This window comes from Macrotis lagotis, chromosome 1, assembly GCF_037893015.1.
Source record: "Macrotis lagotis isolate mMagLag1 chromosome 1, bilby.v1.9.chrom.fasta, whole genome shotgun sequence".
Taxonomy (NCBI): domain Eukaryota; kingdom Metazoa; phylum Chordata; class Mammalia; order Peramelemorphia; family Peramelidae; genus Macrotis; species Macrotis lagotis.
Genome location: NC_133658.1, coordinates 632,958,696 through 632,979,939, shown reverse-complemented (window position 1 = coordinate 632,979,939; position 21,244 = coordinate 632,958,696). Strand labels below are relative to the sequence as shown.

Genomic DNA, 21,244 nt, shown 5'->3' with positions numbered 1-21,244 from the left:
ATGAGAATGGATTTCGTATTTAACTTTTGCATTTAGTAATCTCAATTTATAGTGATGCAGTCTATGTGATCAGGAATTGTAATTCTAGAAGTATATGATTTTAGCCCAAAGTCTGGGTATTCTAGTCAAGCAGAAAGACTTAAGGATTTTAGATGACATCCTTGAGTTAGGAAGAAAGAAAGTTTCTTTGCTCTTTCTAGTCTGGCTGATGCCAATAGAATTTTTATCACATGAAGACAGTAGTTGCAAATAGACACCATCCATGTGTTCACTTTCTTATTCATCCTTGAAATGCTAGTGATCTACCATAATCTTATCAAAATACTCCAACTTATCCTTTAGGTCTCTTTGATACTTCATCATATCCCAAATTACAGCTATAGAGGTGAAGCATGTACATGAGCAATTTTCTAGACATTTTGGGGAATAGACACAGATAAATGGATGATAAAGACTCCAATCAATATTCAGATATGTTCCCTTGAACTTTTCCCAAACATTCCATTCTCTGCTTGATTTTGAAACTATGTATATAGAAATAATGCTAAATATAATACAGAAATGATATCCTATGCAAAATGACACAGGTATGAAACTCACCTCTGTCACTTACTGGGTAGGTGAACTGTCTTCTCGGACCTCAGTTCACTTTTATATAAAATGTCCTAACTACCCTATAAAATACCTTCCCTTCTCTAATGCTAGGATAATATGAATTTAGAGATAGATATTTAGCCAAATATTTTCCCAACACATCATGATGTAGATGTTTTTAATAAATAAATAAATAAAATGTAGCAGTTAAAGGGTTATTGTTACAAGAAAGCTTATTTTACACAAATATAGGAAAACTGTGAACCAAAATTCTTCAATCTATTTTTGCTATTTACAGATTCTTAAGCTAGACAGGGGAGAGGGATGGCTAGGTGGTGCAGTGGATAAAGCAATGGCCCTGGAGTCAGGAGTATGGGGGTTCAAATCCGGTCTCAGACACTTAATAATTACCTAGCTGTGTGGCCTTGGGCAAGCCACTTAACCCCATTTGCCTTGCAAAATTTTAAAAAAAAGGATAGACAGGGGAGAGCAATGAAAAGAAGAAACTGTGTCTCTTATGGTGAGGAACTATCTAATTCAAACTAATTGTTTTCTACAGTTCTCTCCATCAAGATTTGATAAATATCTGAATCTTCAACTTTTTATATTTAATACATTAAAACAATTCTTCCATGCTTCCCTCACACAAAAGCATGTTTTAAATTAAAGTTACATTTAGAATATTAGCTATCAAACTTCATCTACATTATGTTTCCAAGTGATTTTTATTAGATTTCCAAATTATTTTAAGATTGAAAGGTATAAGAAGAAAGGAGGGGTGTGGGGGGAGCTGAGCATAATTTGGAAGATATGAGAAGTGTAGTTGATGCCATATGGGGTATTAGGTAACCATTTTAATTAGCATATATACTTTCAAATTACTGATTATGAACATTAGGGGACCTAAGATTTTGATTCATCAGTAATTCTCCTTTATGTCTATACTAAGATTTAAAAATTAGACCTCTGGCTCTGATTCTCAGATCTCAAGAGCTATCATATGTGCCTGTGGAATCTGTTTTACCTGGAATCTCTAGTACTGCTCTGCCCCCTTGTGCTATGATAGTGAACAGAATAAGAGTTTGCCTTCATCTTTGAACATGAACTCAAAAAAACCCCCAACAAAAAACAAAAAAAAAACAAAAAAAAAAACCCTCCACTGTCACTTTTCACTTTTCTGGCAAGTTCAAGGTCAGTGTCTAGCTATTTTCAGCTCATCTTGTCTTGATCCATGCAGAGAAATGACAAGGTAACGTGATGCGGGGTCAGCTGTATTACAGGAACCGTTACATAAACGGAGAAAGTGGAAATCAATCCTAGCTGACAGTGTCTTCAGGATAATCAGAGCTCACTCGATGCCGCTGTCAGCTCCCCGGAATCAAACACCATGTTACTTATGTCAGATCTATTTAATAAAACTCAATTCCTACTTTCAGCAAAGCATATATTTTTTTCTTTATAATAAGCTTGAATATCACTTATAGCTTGGACAACCTGAGAATTCTGGATTTGGAAATAATCTCTACATCGTTTATCTCCACCAGTTTACTGAAAAGACATTTTAGCTTATTATGACTGTGGTTCTTCATATTGGGACTGGCATTAGATGGAAGCTACTAATATGAAGTGTGCTGAGCTTTGTATGATCCGGTCAGGCTTTTCCTGCAGACTGTTGCGTCTTCTGCAGTCAAGTCAATGCTACTATCCCAACATATCCCTCAAGATAATTTTCTGGATTTGTGGATGTTTTTCTCTTGGATATTATTCTTTAGAATATCCTCTTCTTTAAAAAAAATCATTTACTCCCTACCTTCTCATCTTTCCTAATGCACAATTAGGAACATAATATTTAACAAGATGTTCCCTGTTAGTGGTCCGTGTGTTGCGATGAGAGCATAAGGTACGCCAGTTTAGGGAAAGAATAGCTTTTCCATCCCACCCACCTTGTGCTCCCATGGAACTGCCAAGCATGCAGTACTCCATTGAAGAACAATTTACCATAATATTAGTTGTCAGTAAATTCAAAGACGGAACTCCTAAAGCTATAAAATGGATTAGAAGCAATTTAAAAAAGAATTAACAAACTAGAGTAAGAGTATACTGTCAACAAACAAATGCTTCATCATAGCACTGTAATTTGGAATTTTAATTACCCCTCTGCTTCTGTAACAAAACAATGTCTGAACTGGCAGCTATTTGAATCTCTCACAGGTCATTGAGCATTCTAGTTAATTACTCTATGAATAGCCTGTTTTTCTCCCCTCTGGAAACACGTTTCTAATGGCAGTCAAGGTCTGACAAATGTGTCATCTACATAATTAGCTAGGAAGCAACACAAAACATTAAACATGCTTTGTGCCGACAACTATCAAAACATTTCATTTGTTGTCAATTATTCATTACTTTGTAGGTTCTGAAGGGGTTGTTATTATGGAAATAAGTCCAGATGCTAACAAGGTTAGAGTTTGGGATTCAAATTAGTAATCAGAGGACTAACTTTAAAAAATGTATCTCATGTACATTCATAGCCATGTTCAATCAGTGGGACATCACAAACAAATTTAGCTATGTCCAAGTTTCAACAGTCCCAGGCCTTGCACAGATTGACACACTCCTTTGGAAGACTCAGGCTAGTTCTTTGAAGTGCTGGCTTCTAAACTGAACTAATAAACTTTTTCAACCTTTGGCAAGCCTAATTTGTGCTTAGTAAACAGAGTAAAGATTTTCACAGCATGAGATTGATGTGGGATTGCAACAGCAAAGGGAAATAAAAAGCACTGAAGGTTTTTTTAATCCCCCCCATCTTACAGCAAATTGTGGAAAGGTCAAAAGTCCAGTTATTAAAGCTTTTTGTCTGTGTGGAATACACTGGACCGGTTAGCTTTGGTAATGCCTGAGCCTATCGTTGCCTGGTCTTTTGCTGTTTCCTGACATTCTGACTCCTTTATTATACTCGTAATATTGTGTAGGAAGGCAAGAAACCAAGTATTATCTTGAAAGCTACACTTGCAAATGTAGATAGGCAGGCTTAAAAGATATTCACAACAAAATTGACCTCTTAGTGCCAAAGAAAATGCCATTAGAGGGAACATTATTGCAAAGTCCTATCTGTAGCTTCAATCTAACTTGAGCCTCATTCCACCAGACTGTAGTTTCTCCTTGCAAACCATAATGGCTTATGTGTGCCATCCTCCACAATCCAATAGTGATTAGAAACAAAACGCCATCCTTACAATGATGAGATTAGAAAGAGTTAACTGTGGACTGCAGCAAATGTGGTGAGCCCATAGGAAGTAGCCTCAAATGAGAGATACAGGATACAAATCATCTTTGTTTAGGTTTATACTTTACCTCACCTCATTTACTTCTTTTGTATGGAATATTTGTTTGATTAGATCTCTGTATTGAAAAGTCAGATATGACAGACATATGCATATGTATCAAGGAAAGACAGAGACAAGTCTATCAGAAGAAATCAATGAGATGGCTTTTCTGAATCGCCAACAAAATAATATTGTGCTGTGGTGCCAGGAAATAATTTTATGCTGGATGCTGAGAATGCCCAGTTAATAAAGATGATCAGCCACTTGCTAAGAGGAAATAATTGTCAGTATCTATATTTTTCAAAGCAGGAACACATCAACATCTTACACTAAATAGGGCACATTAAAATAAGCTTTAATAATCTTTATGCAGAAAGAAACTAATCCATTTTCAGATCAGACGATCCACAGCAATAAAAGGAAATCATCAAACTAAAAACAATTTTAGAAATGGCTGCAGACTCTCATTTAATTAACATGCAACAGATAATATATTTATGAGGAAGTCAAAATATTTAGGAAGCCTATAATCCTGTAAGCCTTAATGTGGTATAAAAAAACAACAACAAATAAATGCAAAGTGTTACTGTTACACATGCCTGCCTGATCAATGGTTTTCACATATCGATCTATAAATGGAGTTGACAGTCTGTGTTGGCTGCACATTTTCCAAGCAGCTCTATTTTTGTACAAAACCAATACGGGCAATTACCTTTGTTGGAGATGCCAAGTCTTATCAATTCAATGTGATTTAGTGTCATTTTAATTAAATATCAGGATCCACTTCAGGACAATTTATACAAACAAAGCCTCATACTTGACTATAAGCTTGATTTGAAGTAAACACGGACAAGCTCGGCAGTCTCATAATATTTCTCCAAAACTCTGCTAAACAGAAGGCTTATATTTTTAGCAATTTTATGTCTGCCTTTTTGGCTAGCCACAACTTTGGCAAGTATTCTATGATCACAGGAATAAGGAACAAAAGAAAAGTATTTCCTGTCTTCCCAATAACATATTTAAAAAAAAAGAAAAATAAGAAAAAAAAAACAACACAGGCTTTTTTTGGTGGTAGAAAAGAGAACTGATATGTTAATATTTTTTGAATGATGAGATCCCTAAGTCTCAATCAGAACACCAATAAACAAGACATGGAATTATTAATATTAGTTATGAATGAAGCAATAAACTTCAGTCTGGTTTAAGAGAAGAAAATAGTGAATATTCATTCGGCTTTGTGGAGGAGATACCAGCATTAGATGTAGAAACTACTCTAGCTTGCTAAAGCCAGTGTTTGCAGTTTCAGGATTCCCTCTATTTAAACACTTCATTAATATCTATTCTAAACTGTCTAGTACACTAGCACATTCCTATTATAAATAAGATCAACTAAAAAGCATGAGAAACTGCATTAAGCCTTTCAAATGAGCTAGTTGCTCTATTGCATATTAGCTTTTTTAGCCTTTAAAGGGGCACAATGCACTTGCCTCTACATTTATTCAAGCTGAATATTTTGCCTATCTTGTCACATTATGGAAAAGAAGAATCAGTCCACCTTGAGACAGATAAATTCTGGGTGTTGTGGAAATGATTACTGATTACTTAGACCAGTGAGCTCTTCCCTGTCAATACAGGTTACCAGATCGCTTTCATTGATATGTTCTCATGTTCCATACCATTTCCCAGGTAGTACTGCTTAGATTGCTATTTTAATTTTGCAAAGGCTTTACTCTATTGATCAAGTGAAAAATGATTGCTTGGTATCTAAAGAAAACAGGAGACATATTTAATATATTTCTAAAAGATTAGCAATATAATAATAACATGGGCATTGATAACTGATTTTCTCCATCTAAATTGCCTCCAGGAAGTAAAGGCAAGAAAAATAGAATAAACTTAATAGATGAACATATGCCTGTAAATATTTTAGGTGCAAATTTATGTGGCTACTACACATTTTCACATATTTGCCTACTTCAAGCTATGTATCAGGACATAGAATACATACTGATATGATAATGATTTACCATTCCCTAAATTGTGTCCTGAATCCCAAAGTAAGTCTCAAAGTATTTTACTTATTGATTACACACACACACACACACACACACACACACACACACACCTATATGTGTGTATGTGTATGTATATATAAATATAAATAAATCAATAAAATATAAAATCTGAAAAAATGCAAGTCACATACTAGTTAGAAAAGATTAGATTTCAATCCCTAAAATTATACCAAATCTACTCATTAGATCATGTTTTTTTGAATATTTAAGTATCTTTCACTTTTTTGAAGTGATTATCATTATCACTATCACCAAATATACAGTGAATATATATTTATATAGTACCTTAAGTTTTGCAAAATGTTTCACATATCACAATACATTTGATCCTCAGAACACCCTTTCTTGTAAGGATAGGGTTTTATTATTATCCCTATTTTATAGATAAGGAAATTGGAGATCAAGAGAAGCTAAGTGACTTGTCTAGAGTCATGTAGCTAGTAAGTGTCAAAGAGGGGATTCATTTTTAGTTCTTCTTGATTCTAAGTCTGTATATTCTATTCATTTCTTCATCTGCCTCACAGCAGCTCATATAATAAAAACTATGCTCAAGATATCAAGATATTTCAAACTTTTGTCAGAATAAAGTGAAATCTATCACTATCTTCAGACAAGATTTTCAGTATATTTTGCAAAGAATACCTGCTTTAATTGAGTACCTACATGTATTCATTATGAGATCTGCCTAAATACTGCTGCTCATTGGGAAAGTAAATTAACCTTCTTGGATCTCAGTTTCCTTGTTTATAAAGAAAAATCTTGGGATATGATGACCTCTAAAGTTTTTTTTCACTTTTAAGTCTATGATCCATCCTTGCTTTATCTTTTACCTCTACTACCACTATCACCATCACCATCATCATCACCATCACTACCACCACCACACCCTCTTCCACCCCCCCCCACTTTGAGTTCTTGGTTTGGATCGAGCAAATAACGTTAACAGGCTTGTTTGAATAAATATGCCAAAATACTTTTCATTCTGTCAATATCTAGTCAGAAAATTGTGCATGGCAAAACGAGATGAAAAGAACTGAGACAGAAAGAAAATTAGTGCCATGGCAAGCTTTCAGTATCACACATCTGAGCCAAGTTTTCTTGGTGAAATGACATATCCTAGGAAAAATACCCCTTTTATGTGATTTTTGCACTGAGTAGACATAATCCAAAGTAACTTTTTTCATTCCTTACTCAGAAGTATACATGTCCACACTAAGAATTCAGAAATGGAAGCTGGGATAATTACATCTCATTTAACTTTGCCAAACTCTTACTCTCCAACAGTCCAGCATACAACCCCCTAAACTAAAGTTATGTAACAAGGTAATATCAACAATGAGAAACTGCATGATAAAATCCTGCCCAAAAGTGAAAAATGCTAATTTTGTCTCATTTAGCAGCTGGATACAGAAATGCTCATTAGTTTTAAGAGGGTTAATCCTTTTAACTTTTGCATATTGATATGCCAATTATGCCTAATTGTACAAGAGGCATCAGTCAAGGTAATAGTGCATAAACACATGAAAGTTATTAAGTACATCCCAACATGTAATAAAGTAGGTGTTAATTGGTAGCTGAGTTCTGCAGGCTATTGAGGTGGATAATTCATTGAGAGATGGATCACTTGTAATTTCTCTACATAATTCCTTCTGCAGTCTCATGCTGTGATGTTTTCATGCTTGTCAAAAACAACTGCAGCCTAGTGCCTTTTGTTAAACACAGCCAATAAAATATGTTAGGCATCATTAAATATACTTAACTTTTAAACTTTTTCAAAGGTACAGTTCTTACTGATAATACATTATAGCATTTCCAATAATTTACTGTAAACACTGTCTGGAGTTCAGGGTTGAGGAAGATTGTAGTTGGTGTAAAAGCTAAGTTGGGTTCACAATGCATTTCCAGCTGATTGTGATACTTTCAAATGAGAAAGTAAATAAAGGGAAATGAATCTCTCATTAGTTACCTTGATCTAAAGAGATATTTCTCACTCCAGAAATATAATCATTGCCTTCCCAATGTTAAATTTGTCTAAGTCGACTGAAGAAAGGATGATTAAAATCATATATTTCTCTAGCTCCCAAGAAGAAATAGCTGTGGGTTAATTTTGCAATTGAACTTGGAATGAAAAATGCAGAATAAATACAATTGGTAACAGGCTACCCAGCAAGTTTATTTCATTTAATAACTCAGTTAGGGATCTGAATTTTTCATGGGCACCTACTATATTAACAGAACACCCAATTAATAGCCCACATGTTTCAGAAGGGCTGACTGGGATTCAGAACCTGTCCCTAGCTAACCCATTTCTCGCTCTTGATCTTGCTGTGAGAGCAAACTAGATATGGAATCCAAAAGAGTGGCTAACATTGCATCAATAATTTTGTAACATCATATGGCCTCAGCTGCAAGTTACCACCATTATGGAAGAAAATTAACCAGAGGAGACTCATAGCAATCAGTTCGTTTAGTAGCTCAGGATGAGTGCAGGGGCAGGGACACAATTGGCAATAGAGTTCATCTCTAACTATTGTATTTCAAATCTTTCTGATAAAAAGAATCTCAACAAAATGACTAATGTGCCAAACCTTAAGCAATCATGATCCCTTGGTGCTTTAGATCATCATCATATCCCAATGTCCAATAATTTTTATCTCACAGTATTTGGCAATTTTGAGAAAGGGACACTCGGGAAGATTTTTTTTAATTTTCAGTTTGTTCCTAGCTAATTTTAGCCCCTGGCTTTGCAAAGTGATATACTGTATTTGGAAGTACAAACACCACATGCTAGCGTAGCCTCATTATTTTTATGACACTGAAGCATGATAGTGGAGGCCCTTAAAATGAGTCAAAGGTGCTCTTCAGTCTACCACCAAATCCATTTTATAACTCTGGATTAAGCCCATCTCTGCCTCTCACAACTTGGGGTGGGGGTGGGGGTGGAGGGGGGGAACTGTAAGTAGGAAAGATTAATACTCATTATAGAAGTAGTTTTCTTAAGCACATTATAAGATCACATAGAACAAGAATAATTAGTTTTAAAAAAATTAACAGTGAAAATCTTTATGGTAGTAAACTCAGGGTATTTTACTTACAGGTTCAGTGACTTTCCCAATATCAGTAAGGATCATGGATTTACTTTGGCTCAGTCTGTCATGGTGGCTGTTGGCATTTTTGATCCTCATTTGTACAGCTCCTGTGCTTTGATGGGAAGATTTCACTTTTTCTTCAGAGGTGTCAGAATTGGAAGAACTCTGCATTTTAGAGTGTTTTCCTGAAAAATTGTAAAATATTTTATTAAGTATATACTTTCCTCTTAACTGAACATAGCATTGCTTATTAATCATTAGGGTAAAAAGATTAAACAAATGTAAAAAAAACAGTTTCTGAGTACTAAAGACTAGATAATTATTTGAAGCTTTTTTATCAATTTAAGGAGCCTCTAACATGTGAAAAAATAAAAGAACTTAAAGAATTTCAAAAATAGACAGATATTACTCAAAGAAAGCAAAGAAAAGAGGATTGTGTCAGATCCAAACCATAACATCAGCAAGGAAATACATAGAAGAAAAATTGCTATGTGGAGACTGAACTAACAACTCCATCACTTTCCAGGTGTACATTGTTGATGATAGTGCTGGCATTTTTTGTTTGTTATTTTGTGTGTATTATCGTTGTTTTGTTTTGTTTTTTAGAAAAAACACAGAAAAATTAACATCCTTTTGCTTAGCCCATCATATGCCCTAAGCTAAAGCATATAAGCACAAGAATGGTCATCAGATTTTAGGCAAAAGACTTTGATCTTGGAAAAGAGTAAAGTTCACTGGTTCACATGAGTATCAAACTCATAAACTTGGACTCATCATCATGCTTTTGTATCCAACCACAAAAATGTATCAATGGAAAGGATTAAATTGATATTTCCTGACCAGTTAGCATCTGATATAAAATTTAAAAAGAGAGGTAGTTATGTATTTTTATGAACCTAGATATAAAAGATCACTTTGGAAGAATTTAATGGTGCAAGAATAACAATACAGAAAATGCCAAAAGAAACGAATCATGATTATATGTCCCCGGTGGGAAGAACCAAGATTCAAGACATAAATTGGATGCTCAGGGGAGAGCAATATAAATGCTTCAGGAAGAAAGAAAGTTTGTATTTTCTCCAGTGATATTGTCTAAACAAGCTTTAAGGGCATAAAAAAATAAATAAAGCACTGGTCAAGAAAATAGAATAGAGACAGAAAGAGATTTCTCTTTGTCACTCTCTTCCCCAAGTATGAAGCAATTATAAATAAAGATTGGGCAAAGAGCTCAGGCATTATAATGTCCTTAGCATGCATATCAGACCTACAATCTTTTGTATCTCTGCCCAGAGTTCTTCAAATGATTCCCATTCCATAGCTGATAGATCCTGCAGAGAGCAGTAACAAAGGAAAGGAAATAAAAAATTTGGAGTCACGTATGATTTCTTTTCATTTCCTGGGAATTTTCATCCCTTCCCAAGTTAGTACAAAGGACTAGTGGTTTAACTCCATCAAAAAACTTCCTATTACTCACTGCTTCAGGACCTTTCTTCACTAGTTGCTTTCCTATGTTTGGAAAAGGAATTAAGAGATCATAAGATATGAATTATGCTTACTTGACTCAATTGTTTGTTCTCCTGCCCCACTAGATTTCAAGTGAATGGTTTAGTTTTTAGAACAGGGTAAGCCCAATCATACCACAATCTTATGGGAAACCATGACATAGAGAGGGAAGGCAATGTCTGGATATATTTTAAGAATATTCAGTACATAATTGTATCTAGTGCAAAATGAGAAGTAAAAGTAGTTGATAAAGATGAAGATTATTAATAAAAGTAAAAAGTAAAAAAGAAAAATGACTTAGAATGTTGCATATTGACCGTGAAGTCAAGAAAATTAGAGTTAATTTCTAGCTTCTGACACCTACTAGCTGTTATCTAGACTGATAATTTCATTCTTTGGTTCTGTAGGAATTTTTCTTAGACTACAAACTATAAAAATAGTGTCAATCTCCATAGGTAGCAGCCATTTACTGATCTGAAAGTGTCCTGTATCAGTGAAATCATAGGTAAAGTCCTTATTCCTACCCTTATTTTTTTTAGTTTTTTTTGCTAGGCAATGGGGATAAGTGGCTTGCCCAAGGCCACACAGCTAGGTAATTATTAAGCGTCTGGGACCGGATTTGAACCCAGGTACTTCTGACTCCAAGGCCAGTGCTTTATCCACTGTGCCACCTAGCCGCCCCTATTCCTACCCTTATAAGCAAAATAGATTGGTGGGCTCAGTGAGGAAGATATTTATTCTTCCTAGATACTTAACTAGCTGGGTAACTTCAGGCATCTCATTTAAATCCATTTTCTCAACGGAAAAATGAGATTGATAGTAGTTTCTACCTCATAGGATTGTTGTAATTATCAAATTAGGTAATATCTGTGAATAATTTTGAAAACATGAAAGTATTATACAAATGTTAGCTGGTATGATTGTATAAGGAAAACCAAAAGGAAGTGAAAAATCCAAGGTATAAATAAAGATTTGGAAATGTCATGTATCAGAGTGGACTAATTGAATAATGAAACCAAAGCAGTACGTAAGCAGACCAAGGATCCCCATGACTAGCTAACATGAAGGCATCATCTGGTAACTGGCAAACATCAATCATTTTATTACGCACATGCATACATAATTATATATATATATATATATATATATATATATATATATATACATATGTATGTATATACTAATGGGAATATATTGGGAATTTATTATTTAGAATCACTACAACAAGCCGAAGATCTTTTCTCATGGTTTTAAGGGCCTATATTCTAGACTTCTCTCTAATGGATATGAGAAAAAGGTCATACAAAAAGGCCAATTTAAATCAATTCATAAGTAGTAATATAAATAAATGATCATTTCTTTAATATCCTTTATCCAGCAGTAAAGTATATATGACTGAAAGAAAGCTTTTATTTACATATTGGTTTTTTGTTTATATTCTTCATTACGAATCAATTTCTCTTCATAAATAGTCCAATAATAAGTCACTTCAAATAAAAAGAAATGAATTCAATGATATTTTTGAAGGTACCTACTGCAATAGCAATGTAAGTACATCATAGCATATCTTTGAGAGTGAAATAATAAATGATCAGGGAAGATCCAGGTCACAACTCTGACCTACCTTTAAATGGTCTTGACTTTAGTTATGAAAAACTTAAGTATTTTTTTGGGGGGGGAGTGGGGGAGGGGTGATTGGCTAGATTTAGATTCATTAATTGAAACAATGTATATAAAACAAAACTGTTATAAGCATATTAATATTTATAGGTCATTATACAATGCATGTACATAGGTATGAGTGCATATATATGTATGCATGTATATTTTACATGCATATAGATATTAAATTTCAATAATTATTATTGTATTTTTAGTGATTTTAACTTTAATCCTGTCATTCTTGTCATCCTGAGCAGTTGTGCAGAGGAAAGGATATGATATTGAGTACCTTCCTTTCCATTCATTGGACCTTCAAGAAACCCATTCTATCATAAGAATGTTGACTTTATCTTAGCTATCTTCTTTTTTGAACTAATTCCATTCCCTGATCTTTAGAGAAATATGATTCTTATTGGAGTCCTTTCATCCCCAGCTATTCTTTATTCTCTTCCCTGGTTTCTCAGAAGTCTCTACTAATTTCTCATCTTCTACTTCTGATACCTTGTCTAAGATTATCATCAATATCTATCTATCTATCTATCTATCTATCTGTCTATCTATCTATCTATCTATCTAATCTGTGTGTGTCTGTGTGTATACATAAATGTGTGTATATATGCATGTATTTGTATAGATACAAAATTAGATATATCTCCTTTAAACATAGTAATTAATATAGTCTCCCCAATAGACTAAGTTTCCTGAGAATTTTTCCCTTTGCTTTCATTGCTACTGTTCTTAGTAGTGTCTCATTCATAATAGGTTTTCATTTACTTTACTTTGTTATCTGGCTTTGTTTCTGTTCTCAGACCCTCTACTTCAGATAAAAAGATATCTTTCTACTTTATCTTTATCATTTCTGTGCAAAGGCTGTTCAAAATAAGGCCTTCCTCCTATGCATAACTGTGTCAACAGCATTTTTTCCAGATCATATCCTATATTTATCTTTTCTAAGCCTTGAGTCTTCCCTGACTAATCCTCTCTATTCTGTTCACTTCCTTCATTTGTATTCTCTCAGCTTTTCACAGTTTGTTTAACTTTTGTGTATGTGTATTTGTGTGCATGTACTTTATTTTCCTCTCACAGTCTTATGTATAAAGTATATTATATTTCCAATTTTATTATAAGATCCCTAGGGACTATAACTGTCTCTTCTTTCTTCTATTCTTCATCATTTTAGTGCTTATCATATTTCTCACTGTACTTTATATGTATAAAATGCCCTGAGCACTCAGTCTCTTTGGTTGTCCCTATGAAATATCCCAAGTTTTCCTGACATTTCTTTAGGCAGATAGCTTACTATAGCATGTAAACTAGAGGGAACCTCCCAAGTGATGTCAGAAAAATGTGACTGTCCTGTTTAGTGGAAATTTATTTTGATAGAAGAAGAAGAAGAAGGGGTGGATAGATAGATGGCCCAGTGGATAGAACACGAGCCCTGGAGTCAGAAGGACCTGAGTTCAAATACAACTTCAGGCACTTAATATTTACTTAGCTGTGTGACCTTTGACAAGTCACTTAACCTTACTGCCTTACAAAAACCAAAAAAAAAAAAAGACTAGAAAGGGCAGCTAGGTGGCATAGTGGATAAAGCACCAGCCCTGGAGTCAGAAGTACCTGGGTTCAAATCCGGTCTCAGACACTTAATAATTAACTAGCTGCGTGGCCTTGGGCAAGCAACTTAACCCCATTTGCCTTGCAAAAAAAAAAAAAGACTAAAAAAAAAAGACTAGAAATGTGTAGTGGGACATTTCTGTTATAGAAAAATTGTCTTGTGTTTTTCCCCTTCATAGACTTCACAGAAAAGTGGGGAGATAAGAAAAAATTGGAAGATTTTATCTTTAGAGTTCTGGTCTTCACCTTATGTCCTACAAGTTCAATCCTGATCCAGTCCTAACCTTTCCAGCAGAGCTTCATGTTCCAGAATCATCAACTGATCCAGTTCTCTCTGACATGCAATGATCAAATGACCTTTGCCATAGGGAATAGAAGTATGATTAATCATCTTGTTTTCTTAAACTAGCTAAGTGTCCAGTTACATTGGTATAAAATCATATAAAATTGCTATATGGTGCCACTAATAGCTACTAATCTTTTTCTGTTCAACAAAAAAGGATCAGGATGTAGTTAGGAATGGACTTTTTAGTATTTTAATAACTTAAATAAAATAATTATTTTGCTTTGTACTTCTATGTTACTTTATGAATTTAAATATTTTTGAGAGAAAAAAGGTGTACTTCAGTCTGTGTTAGATTCCAATGGCTCTGTCTCTGGAATCAGTTGCCTTCCCCATCATAGCCACCAGAGAATGTGCTTCAATATTTTTCCCATAGTTGCTATCATTAGCTGTATTTCCCTGCATTCTATTCCTCCCCACTCTCAGCTATTCCATTCTCTCTTTCTCCTTTCATCTTATCCCTGTTCAGAAGTGTGTTCTGAGTACCCTCTCCCACATTCTTCCATCTCTTCTATCGCTTACTCCTCCCCTCCCTACTCTTTTCCCCCTTATCCTATTCCTTTCCTCTCATTTTTCTCTAGGGTAAAATAGATTTCTATACCCTATTAAGTGTGTATGTTATTTCCTCTGAGCCATTTCTGATGAGACTGAAGATTCACTCATTCCCCCTCATCTTCCACATTTGACTCCATTGTAAAAGCTTTTTCTTGACTCTTATGTCAAATATCTTAGCCCCTTCTTCCTCTCCTTTCTCTTCCTCCTAGTACTTTTATCACCCATTGACTCCATCTTTTTACTAATTATACCATTATATTCAGCTCCTTCTTGTGACTTGTCTACATATGCTTTATCTATTTGCTCTTATAAATGAGGAAGTTTATATGAGTTATCAGTATCTTCTTTCCATGCGGAAATACAAGCAGTTCAATATCATCAAGTTCCTCATAATTAGTCCTTCTTGTCCACCCTCTCTATGGTCCCCCCCAAGTCCTGTACTTCACAATCAAACTTTCTGTTCACCTTTGGTTGTTTCAATAGGAAAGCTTGAAAGTCCCCTGTTTCATTGAAAATCCATTTTTTCCCCTGAAAGTGGATACTCAGTTTTGCTGGGTAGTTGATACTCGTTTGAAAAACAAGATCTTTTGCCTTCTAGATTATCACGTGTCAAACCCTATGAGCCCTTAATGTAGATGCTGCTAGATTCTGTGTAATCCTGACTATAGAGCCACAGTGGAATTGCTTGTTTCTTGAAGCTTTGAGTATTTTCTCTTTTACTTGGGAGTTTTGGAGTTTGGCTATAATATACCTGGAAGTTTTTTGGAGGGGGTGCTCTCTTTCAGGAGGTGATTGGTGAATTCTCCCAATTTCTATTGAATTCTAAAAAAGATCTATAGTCACTCACTAGAGTATCAATAAGAAAAGTGATATAAGCAAAGTACAACCTTTGATCTAGTTATCATTCTCACCCTGGAAGTTATGGTGCTTCATCCAGGAGAACTGAAGTCCTAGAGAAGTAATAGATTCTCAGTGGTTCTCAAAGAGGACCTGTTTTAAAATCTTCCAACCTCAACTCTGTGTGACTGAGACATCTTGTTGAAGTGGAGACATATTTAGTATGAATTTACTCCAAGAAAAATTAAGGGCCAGTTAGTTGGTGCAGTAGTAGATAGAGCACATTTCCTGGAGACAGGAGGAACTGAGTTCAAATTGGTCTCAGACACTTAATAATTACCTGTGTGACCTTGGGCAAGTCACTTAAACCCATTGACTTAAAAAATCCAAAAAAACCACCCCCTCAAATATCTAGACATATGGAATCTCTCTCCAAAGAAACTGACAGAAGACAGTCAATTGTAGATGTGGTTTGGTCATGATGAATCCAGGAAGTTTCTAGATAGATAGTTCCAAAACAAGTGAGCTAAAAAATACACAACTCCGTTTGCCTAGACCTCAGAGATTTTTCCAGTGAACAGAAAAAGAATTATAGGTGAAACAATATAATTCACAACTAACATTTGAATCAAGCAATCAAAAGGACTGTTATAGGTGAACACTCATGAATATGGAAACTAAAACATGCCTTAGCATGGGCTTACAATCTTGTTCCAGTTAGAACTAAAGTTTGTTGCTTTTTAATGATAGAGAACTTTGCTTTTCTTCATTACCAGCTAATGTTTATGTCTCCTGCCATTCCATTTTGGCATCGCTCACCTCAAGTCTTCAAACCTGTTTCTGGTGGCTAGCCTATATATCATATCTCTTCTGTTCTTCTAAGTTCGGTGACCCTCATTACAGCATCTCTCCCATTATTTTCACATCTAATCATTTCCAATTGTCAATCTTCTAACATAGAGCAAAAGCTCCACCATTCTACATAATGAGGAAGCAGGAGAAGCACATATAGAGGCAGAAAAGGAACCTCAGATTGATAAGCAAAAGAATTGTACTTGTTATCTAGTCCAAGGTACCTAGGTAGTACAATGGAGAGAGTGGCAGGTTTGAAGTCAGGTAGTTTATTCACTGAGTTCAAATTTGACCTTGGGTACTTATTAGCCTTGTGAAACTGGACAAATAACTAAATCCTCAGTTTACTCAGTTACAAAATGAGCTGGAAAAAGAAATGTCCAAGCACTGCAGTGTCTTTTCAAACAACAACAATGACAAACTCCAAACGGAGTTATTAAAAGTCAGACACAATTGAAAAATGAGTGAACCTAGTCTATTTCCTCATTTTATATGTGAAGAAACTAAGGCTCATAGAGTAGATGGAACTTGCCCAAGGTAACACTAATAACAAATGGTTTATATTGAATTTGAACTCAGGTCATCCGTCTTCAAATTCAACTGTCTTTTGAATATATCATTCTGCCGCTCAATAAATGCTGAAAAGACAAGATTACCCTACTCTTAATCAAATATGTCTGGGGACTCAATGTTCCTTTGCATTATAGCATCCTAGATTTAAAGGTTAAAGAAAATTTAGAGGCCTGTGAATCCCAGCCCTTCATTTTACAGAGGCAAAATTGAAGCCTTTTGAATTTAAGTGACATAGTCAAGGTCATACAAGTAATAAGTGTTGGAAATGTATTACACCATGCACTGTAAACCCAAGAGCTAATGTGAGAACCAGCTGCCAGGGATAAAGGGAGACTCAGTTACCTGAATTCCTCTGAATCATAGATCTCAGTATCTAGGAATGTATTCAAAATTTCATTTTTATAGATATTCTATCTCCTTCTGTCCTCCAATTGTTTCTAGAAATGCTTCCTTTGGGTGAGTAAAAATAATACTAATTACATCCATTTAGAAGAATTTTCCATTTAAGCCTATCATGTAACCCAACCATCAATCATGCAGCTTATTAAATATGTGAGATTAACTTTGTCATAAATTTCATGTGATTGTAAAACTAAAGTCCATCAGCTTCACAGTCTATGGCTAACAATATGGACACAGTTTTAAAGCAAGATCATCTTCTACTCACAACTTATTGCAGTCAGAGAGAATGCCCCTACTTAAACAGGTCTCTGTCTACAGTAGGAACTATGCATATCATAGAGATTACAGCATTGTAGGTTGAGGAAATGAACAAAATATCTGAAAACTTCCTTCTCACCATATGTTCCACCCTGGTCCAATTACTTCACCCCTGAAAATCCATTTATCCAAATGAATCTTCTTGAATTGGGAATTGAAATATAAATCTCTTAAGATTGGCTTCTCAGTTTTTCTGGGCTTCCTGATTTTATACATGCCAGGAGAACAAGAATAGTTTGTGATATTTCTATACTTCCACTTTCGATACTCTCTTAAAAACAGGAAGCAGAAACTAAAAGATACTTGAAAGAAACAAGACAAACTTTTTCTCCTCACAACAAATTTTATTCCCTTGTAATTTGGGGCTGATTTTCCCCCTCAACAACACAAGGAATGGGAATGAATGTGATGCTTTATCTGTTTACAAATTTAAAACATTGCTCCTCAGATAATTGGTTGTAACTATGTTAATTATACTGGGACTTGGCTGCATGCCATCTTCAAGGGGGGAAGGGGCCTTTTTAGACTCTCTTTCCCTTAGAAGAGATTTAAATAAGTACTTAAATGAAATCATTAGTATAGAATTTGTAGATTTGGGAAGGATCTTAGAGATCATCCTATGAAATCCCCTTTTGTCACAGAAGAGGGAATTGACACTCAGTGGATGAATGATCTGTTCAAGGTCACATAGCTTTCTAACAGAAATTTATAACAGAAAGTGGAAGCCAGGTGTCCCAAATGACACTCCACTATACTATTTCCCAGACATCACTAATATCTTCATAGTTTTTAAAGCAGACCAAGTGTTAGCAAAATGCCAGGCACAGAGTAGGTTCTTAATAAATATTGATTGTTTGGATCATAGGATTTGCATTGAGCGGAATCTTTGTGAATCATGATCAAACTCTCCATTTTAAAGATAGAGATACTAAGGCCCAGGGAAGTACAAAGGACTTGCCTGACATCATATAGATTGTCAGAGATAGGGTAAGGATTCAAATCCTTTGATACCCAATCCTGTGCTATTTCTATTATATTTTATTTTATCAGTCAACTGAGTGTTTAGGAAAGAAGGACTCATTTAAAGTGAGTACATAATAGATGTTTAATAAATGATAGTTGAATTGTTGAATTGAAGTATGGGTAGATTTTTGTGGGTACTCTTCACTTCCCATTTTGACATACTTTGTGGATATAAATTTCTCTTCTACCATCTACCACCTCTATGACCTTACACAAGTCACTTAAATTCTCTGGGTCACAATTTTCTAATTAGAACCAGAGCCAATAGAGCTTCCATTCAGATCTATATCCATGATCCTATAATCCCAAGATTCGCTTAAACTCAGACAGCCTGGATCAAGCTGTGAAATGACTATTGGTCTCCTCAATCTGAACTCCACCTGCAACTTATATTGAAGACAGTGAGTATATGCAAGCATACAGATATACACAAACAATAGTAGCAAGTACTAGTACTAGTGCCATGATGAGTATATATTTTCTGATTGAGCAAAACTAAAAATTAAAACATAATCTAAGGGAGAAGCTTGATTGAAAACTGAGTGCTGAAAGAAGTGGTATGAACACAAGCAAAACTGATTCAATTGTCATAGTGTTAAAGAGGATTAGTTTGCAGCTTCCCAAACAATAGCTTCTCCTGAACTTCCTAAGGTGAAGGCAGCATGATGTAACCTTGTTAAAATGGATGTCTAATCTTAGGTGAGAAGAAAATGTTTTCAATCTATTTCCTCAAGATTACTAAAGGAAAAAGTCCTGAGTTAGGGGAGCTTCAATAAAAATAAAAAGATTCAATAATTTGTTTTATATTTCTGAAAAGTATAGAGCAGTAGCTAGGTATTTGGATCTATTTATATTATAAATGAAAAGTATATATTAATTGTAATAGTTAACTGAAGATACAGTTTCTTCAGGAAATAGCCAGTTGCTGACTTTTAAAAAATGATTACCCCCCCTTCTCCTTATAAAAGAATTCAGAAGTATTGTAAAAGGGAGAATTTTTTTTAAAACTCCCTTTATAAAAATAACATTTGCTGATAAAAACACCAGCTATATTTATATACATGGATTTATAAAGTGTATATGTTGCAAGATTAGATAGAAAAATCAGCTTAGGTACCATGTCCCATAGCAGAAATTTGGGCTGTGTTCAAATTCCTAAATTTGCTACATCATAAAATAATAGATCTAGAGCCAAAATCAACCTTAGAGATCACTTTGTCCAACTCCTTCTTTTACAGATGGGAAAACTGAGACCCAGGGCTATGTAACACTTTATAAACAAGGATCTCAGAGTTAGTGATTTGCAGGATTCAAAGTGAGCAAGTGAAGTCCTCCCTGGTTCTTAGTTTTCCTTTCTGTAAAAGGAAGAGATTTAACTAAGGTTCCTTCAAGTTCTTTAAACTGTGATCTGGCCTTTGGATAACCTTGAGATGTGTGTTGTTGTGTTTTTCCCCCACTTCCTACAGTGTTTGACTAAGTGCTTCTGAAAAACAGACCTTGCTTCAAGGAAAGATTTCTCTCCTACTAAAATCTGTGGAATCAAATTCAATCTAATTCACCAAGTATTTATTCAGAAATTACTTTGTGCAAGGCCCTAAAGATGTGGGAATAAACTGAAAAAAAATCTACTTTCAATGAAATTAATTTCTACTGAGGAACTACATGTATGCAGATAAATAAATGCAAAGTATATACCAAGGGTGTGCCTCCCAGATGTTAGAGCAATGTGTTTTTGCTCTAGACAGGAAATGTCAGCCTCTAGATATATATTGCAGGTACCAGGCAACCCAATATACAAATACAGTTTTTCAGAAAACCCATTCCTATTTCCTGGAAAGATTTTATGATCATATGTAATAAGGTGTCATTTTCTTTCTTCTTTTACCTCCACTACCCCAGTCAAAATGATTCCTGTTTGTGAACTGTAGTAATGTGGGGCATAACCTTTGTGCTCTGTTCTTCTACAAGGTCAGTAATTAATTTACTTAAGAATTGTTTGTTGTCTCCACTATTTCAGACTTTTGCCAAAATAACATTTTAATTCCACTTTCCTTACTGTAAGGATGACTCCTTTCCTTTTCTCTCCTTATGGTTTTGAACATCTCTATCAAGTCTAATTTCCCCCAGACCACTTCCATAAGCTGAGAGAGTGCAATAAAATTCAGTTTCAGAAATGTCACATGTAATGAGAAAGGAAGATCAGAGTAAAGAAATTTGACCATAGCCGCCCCTTTGGGTGCCATTGTCTGAGCTGTGCAGGTGTTACATATAGGAAATAAGATAATAAGGCTTCTTATATATGTAGCACACTGAATTAGGGGAAGCCTTTGAGCATAATAGTTACCAAAGACTAACCAGCAAGACAGTTTTGTGGTAAGGTCTGCCCTTATTATTTTGAGTAGATGGAGACAAATTAAGAAAAGAAAATTGGAAGATATTAGGTGAATTCTTTTAGCAGGTTTGACCCTGATCAAAATGGTG

General features: G+C 34.8%; 1 protein-coding gene across 1 annotated transcript in view; it reads right to left on the bottom strand.

The window, feature by feature from the left end:
- The window catches only part of ARHGAP15 (Rho GTPase activating protein 15), an 871,958-nt gene that overhangs the window by 826,175 nt on the left and 24,539 nt on the right, over positions 1-21,244 (bottom strand). Inside the window, exon 2 of the mRNA XM_074215108.1 lies at positions 9,088-9,266. Within this exon, the coding sequence (XP_074071209.1) occupies positions 9,088-9,252 (165 nt within the window). The 5' untranslated portion in view covers positions 9,253-9,266. The remainder of the gene's footprint in view (positions 1-9,087; positions 9,267-21,244) is intronic.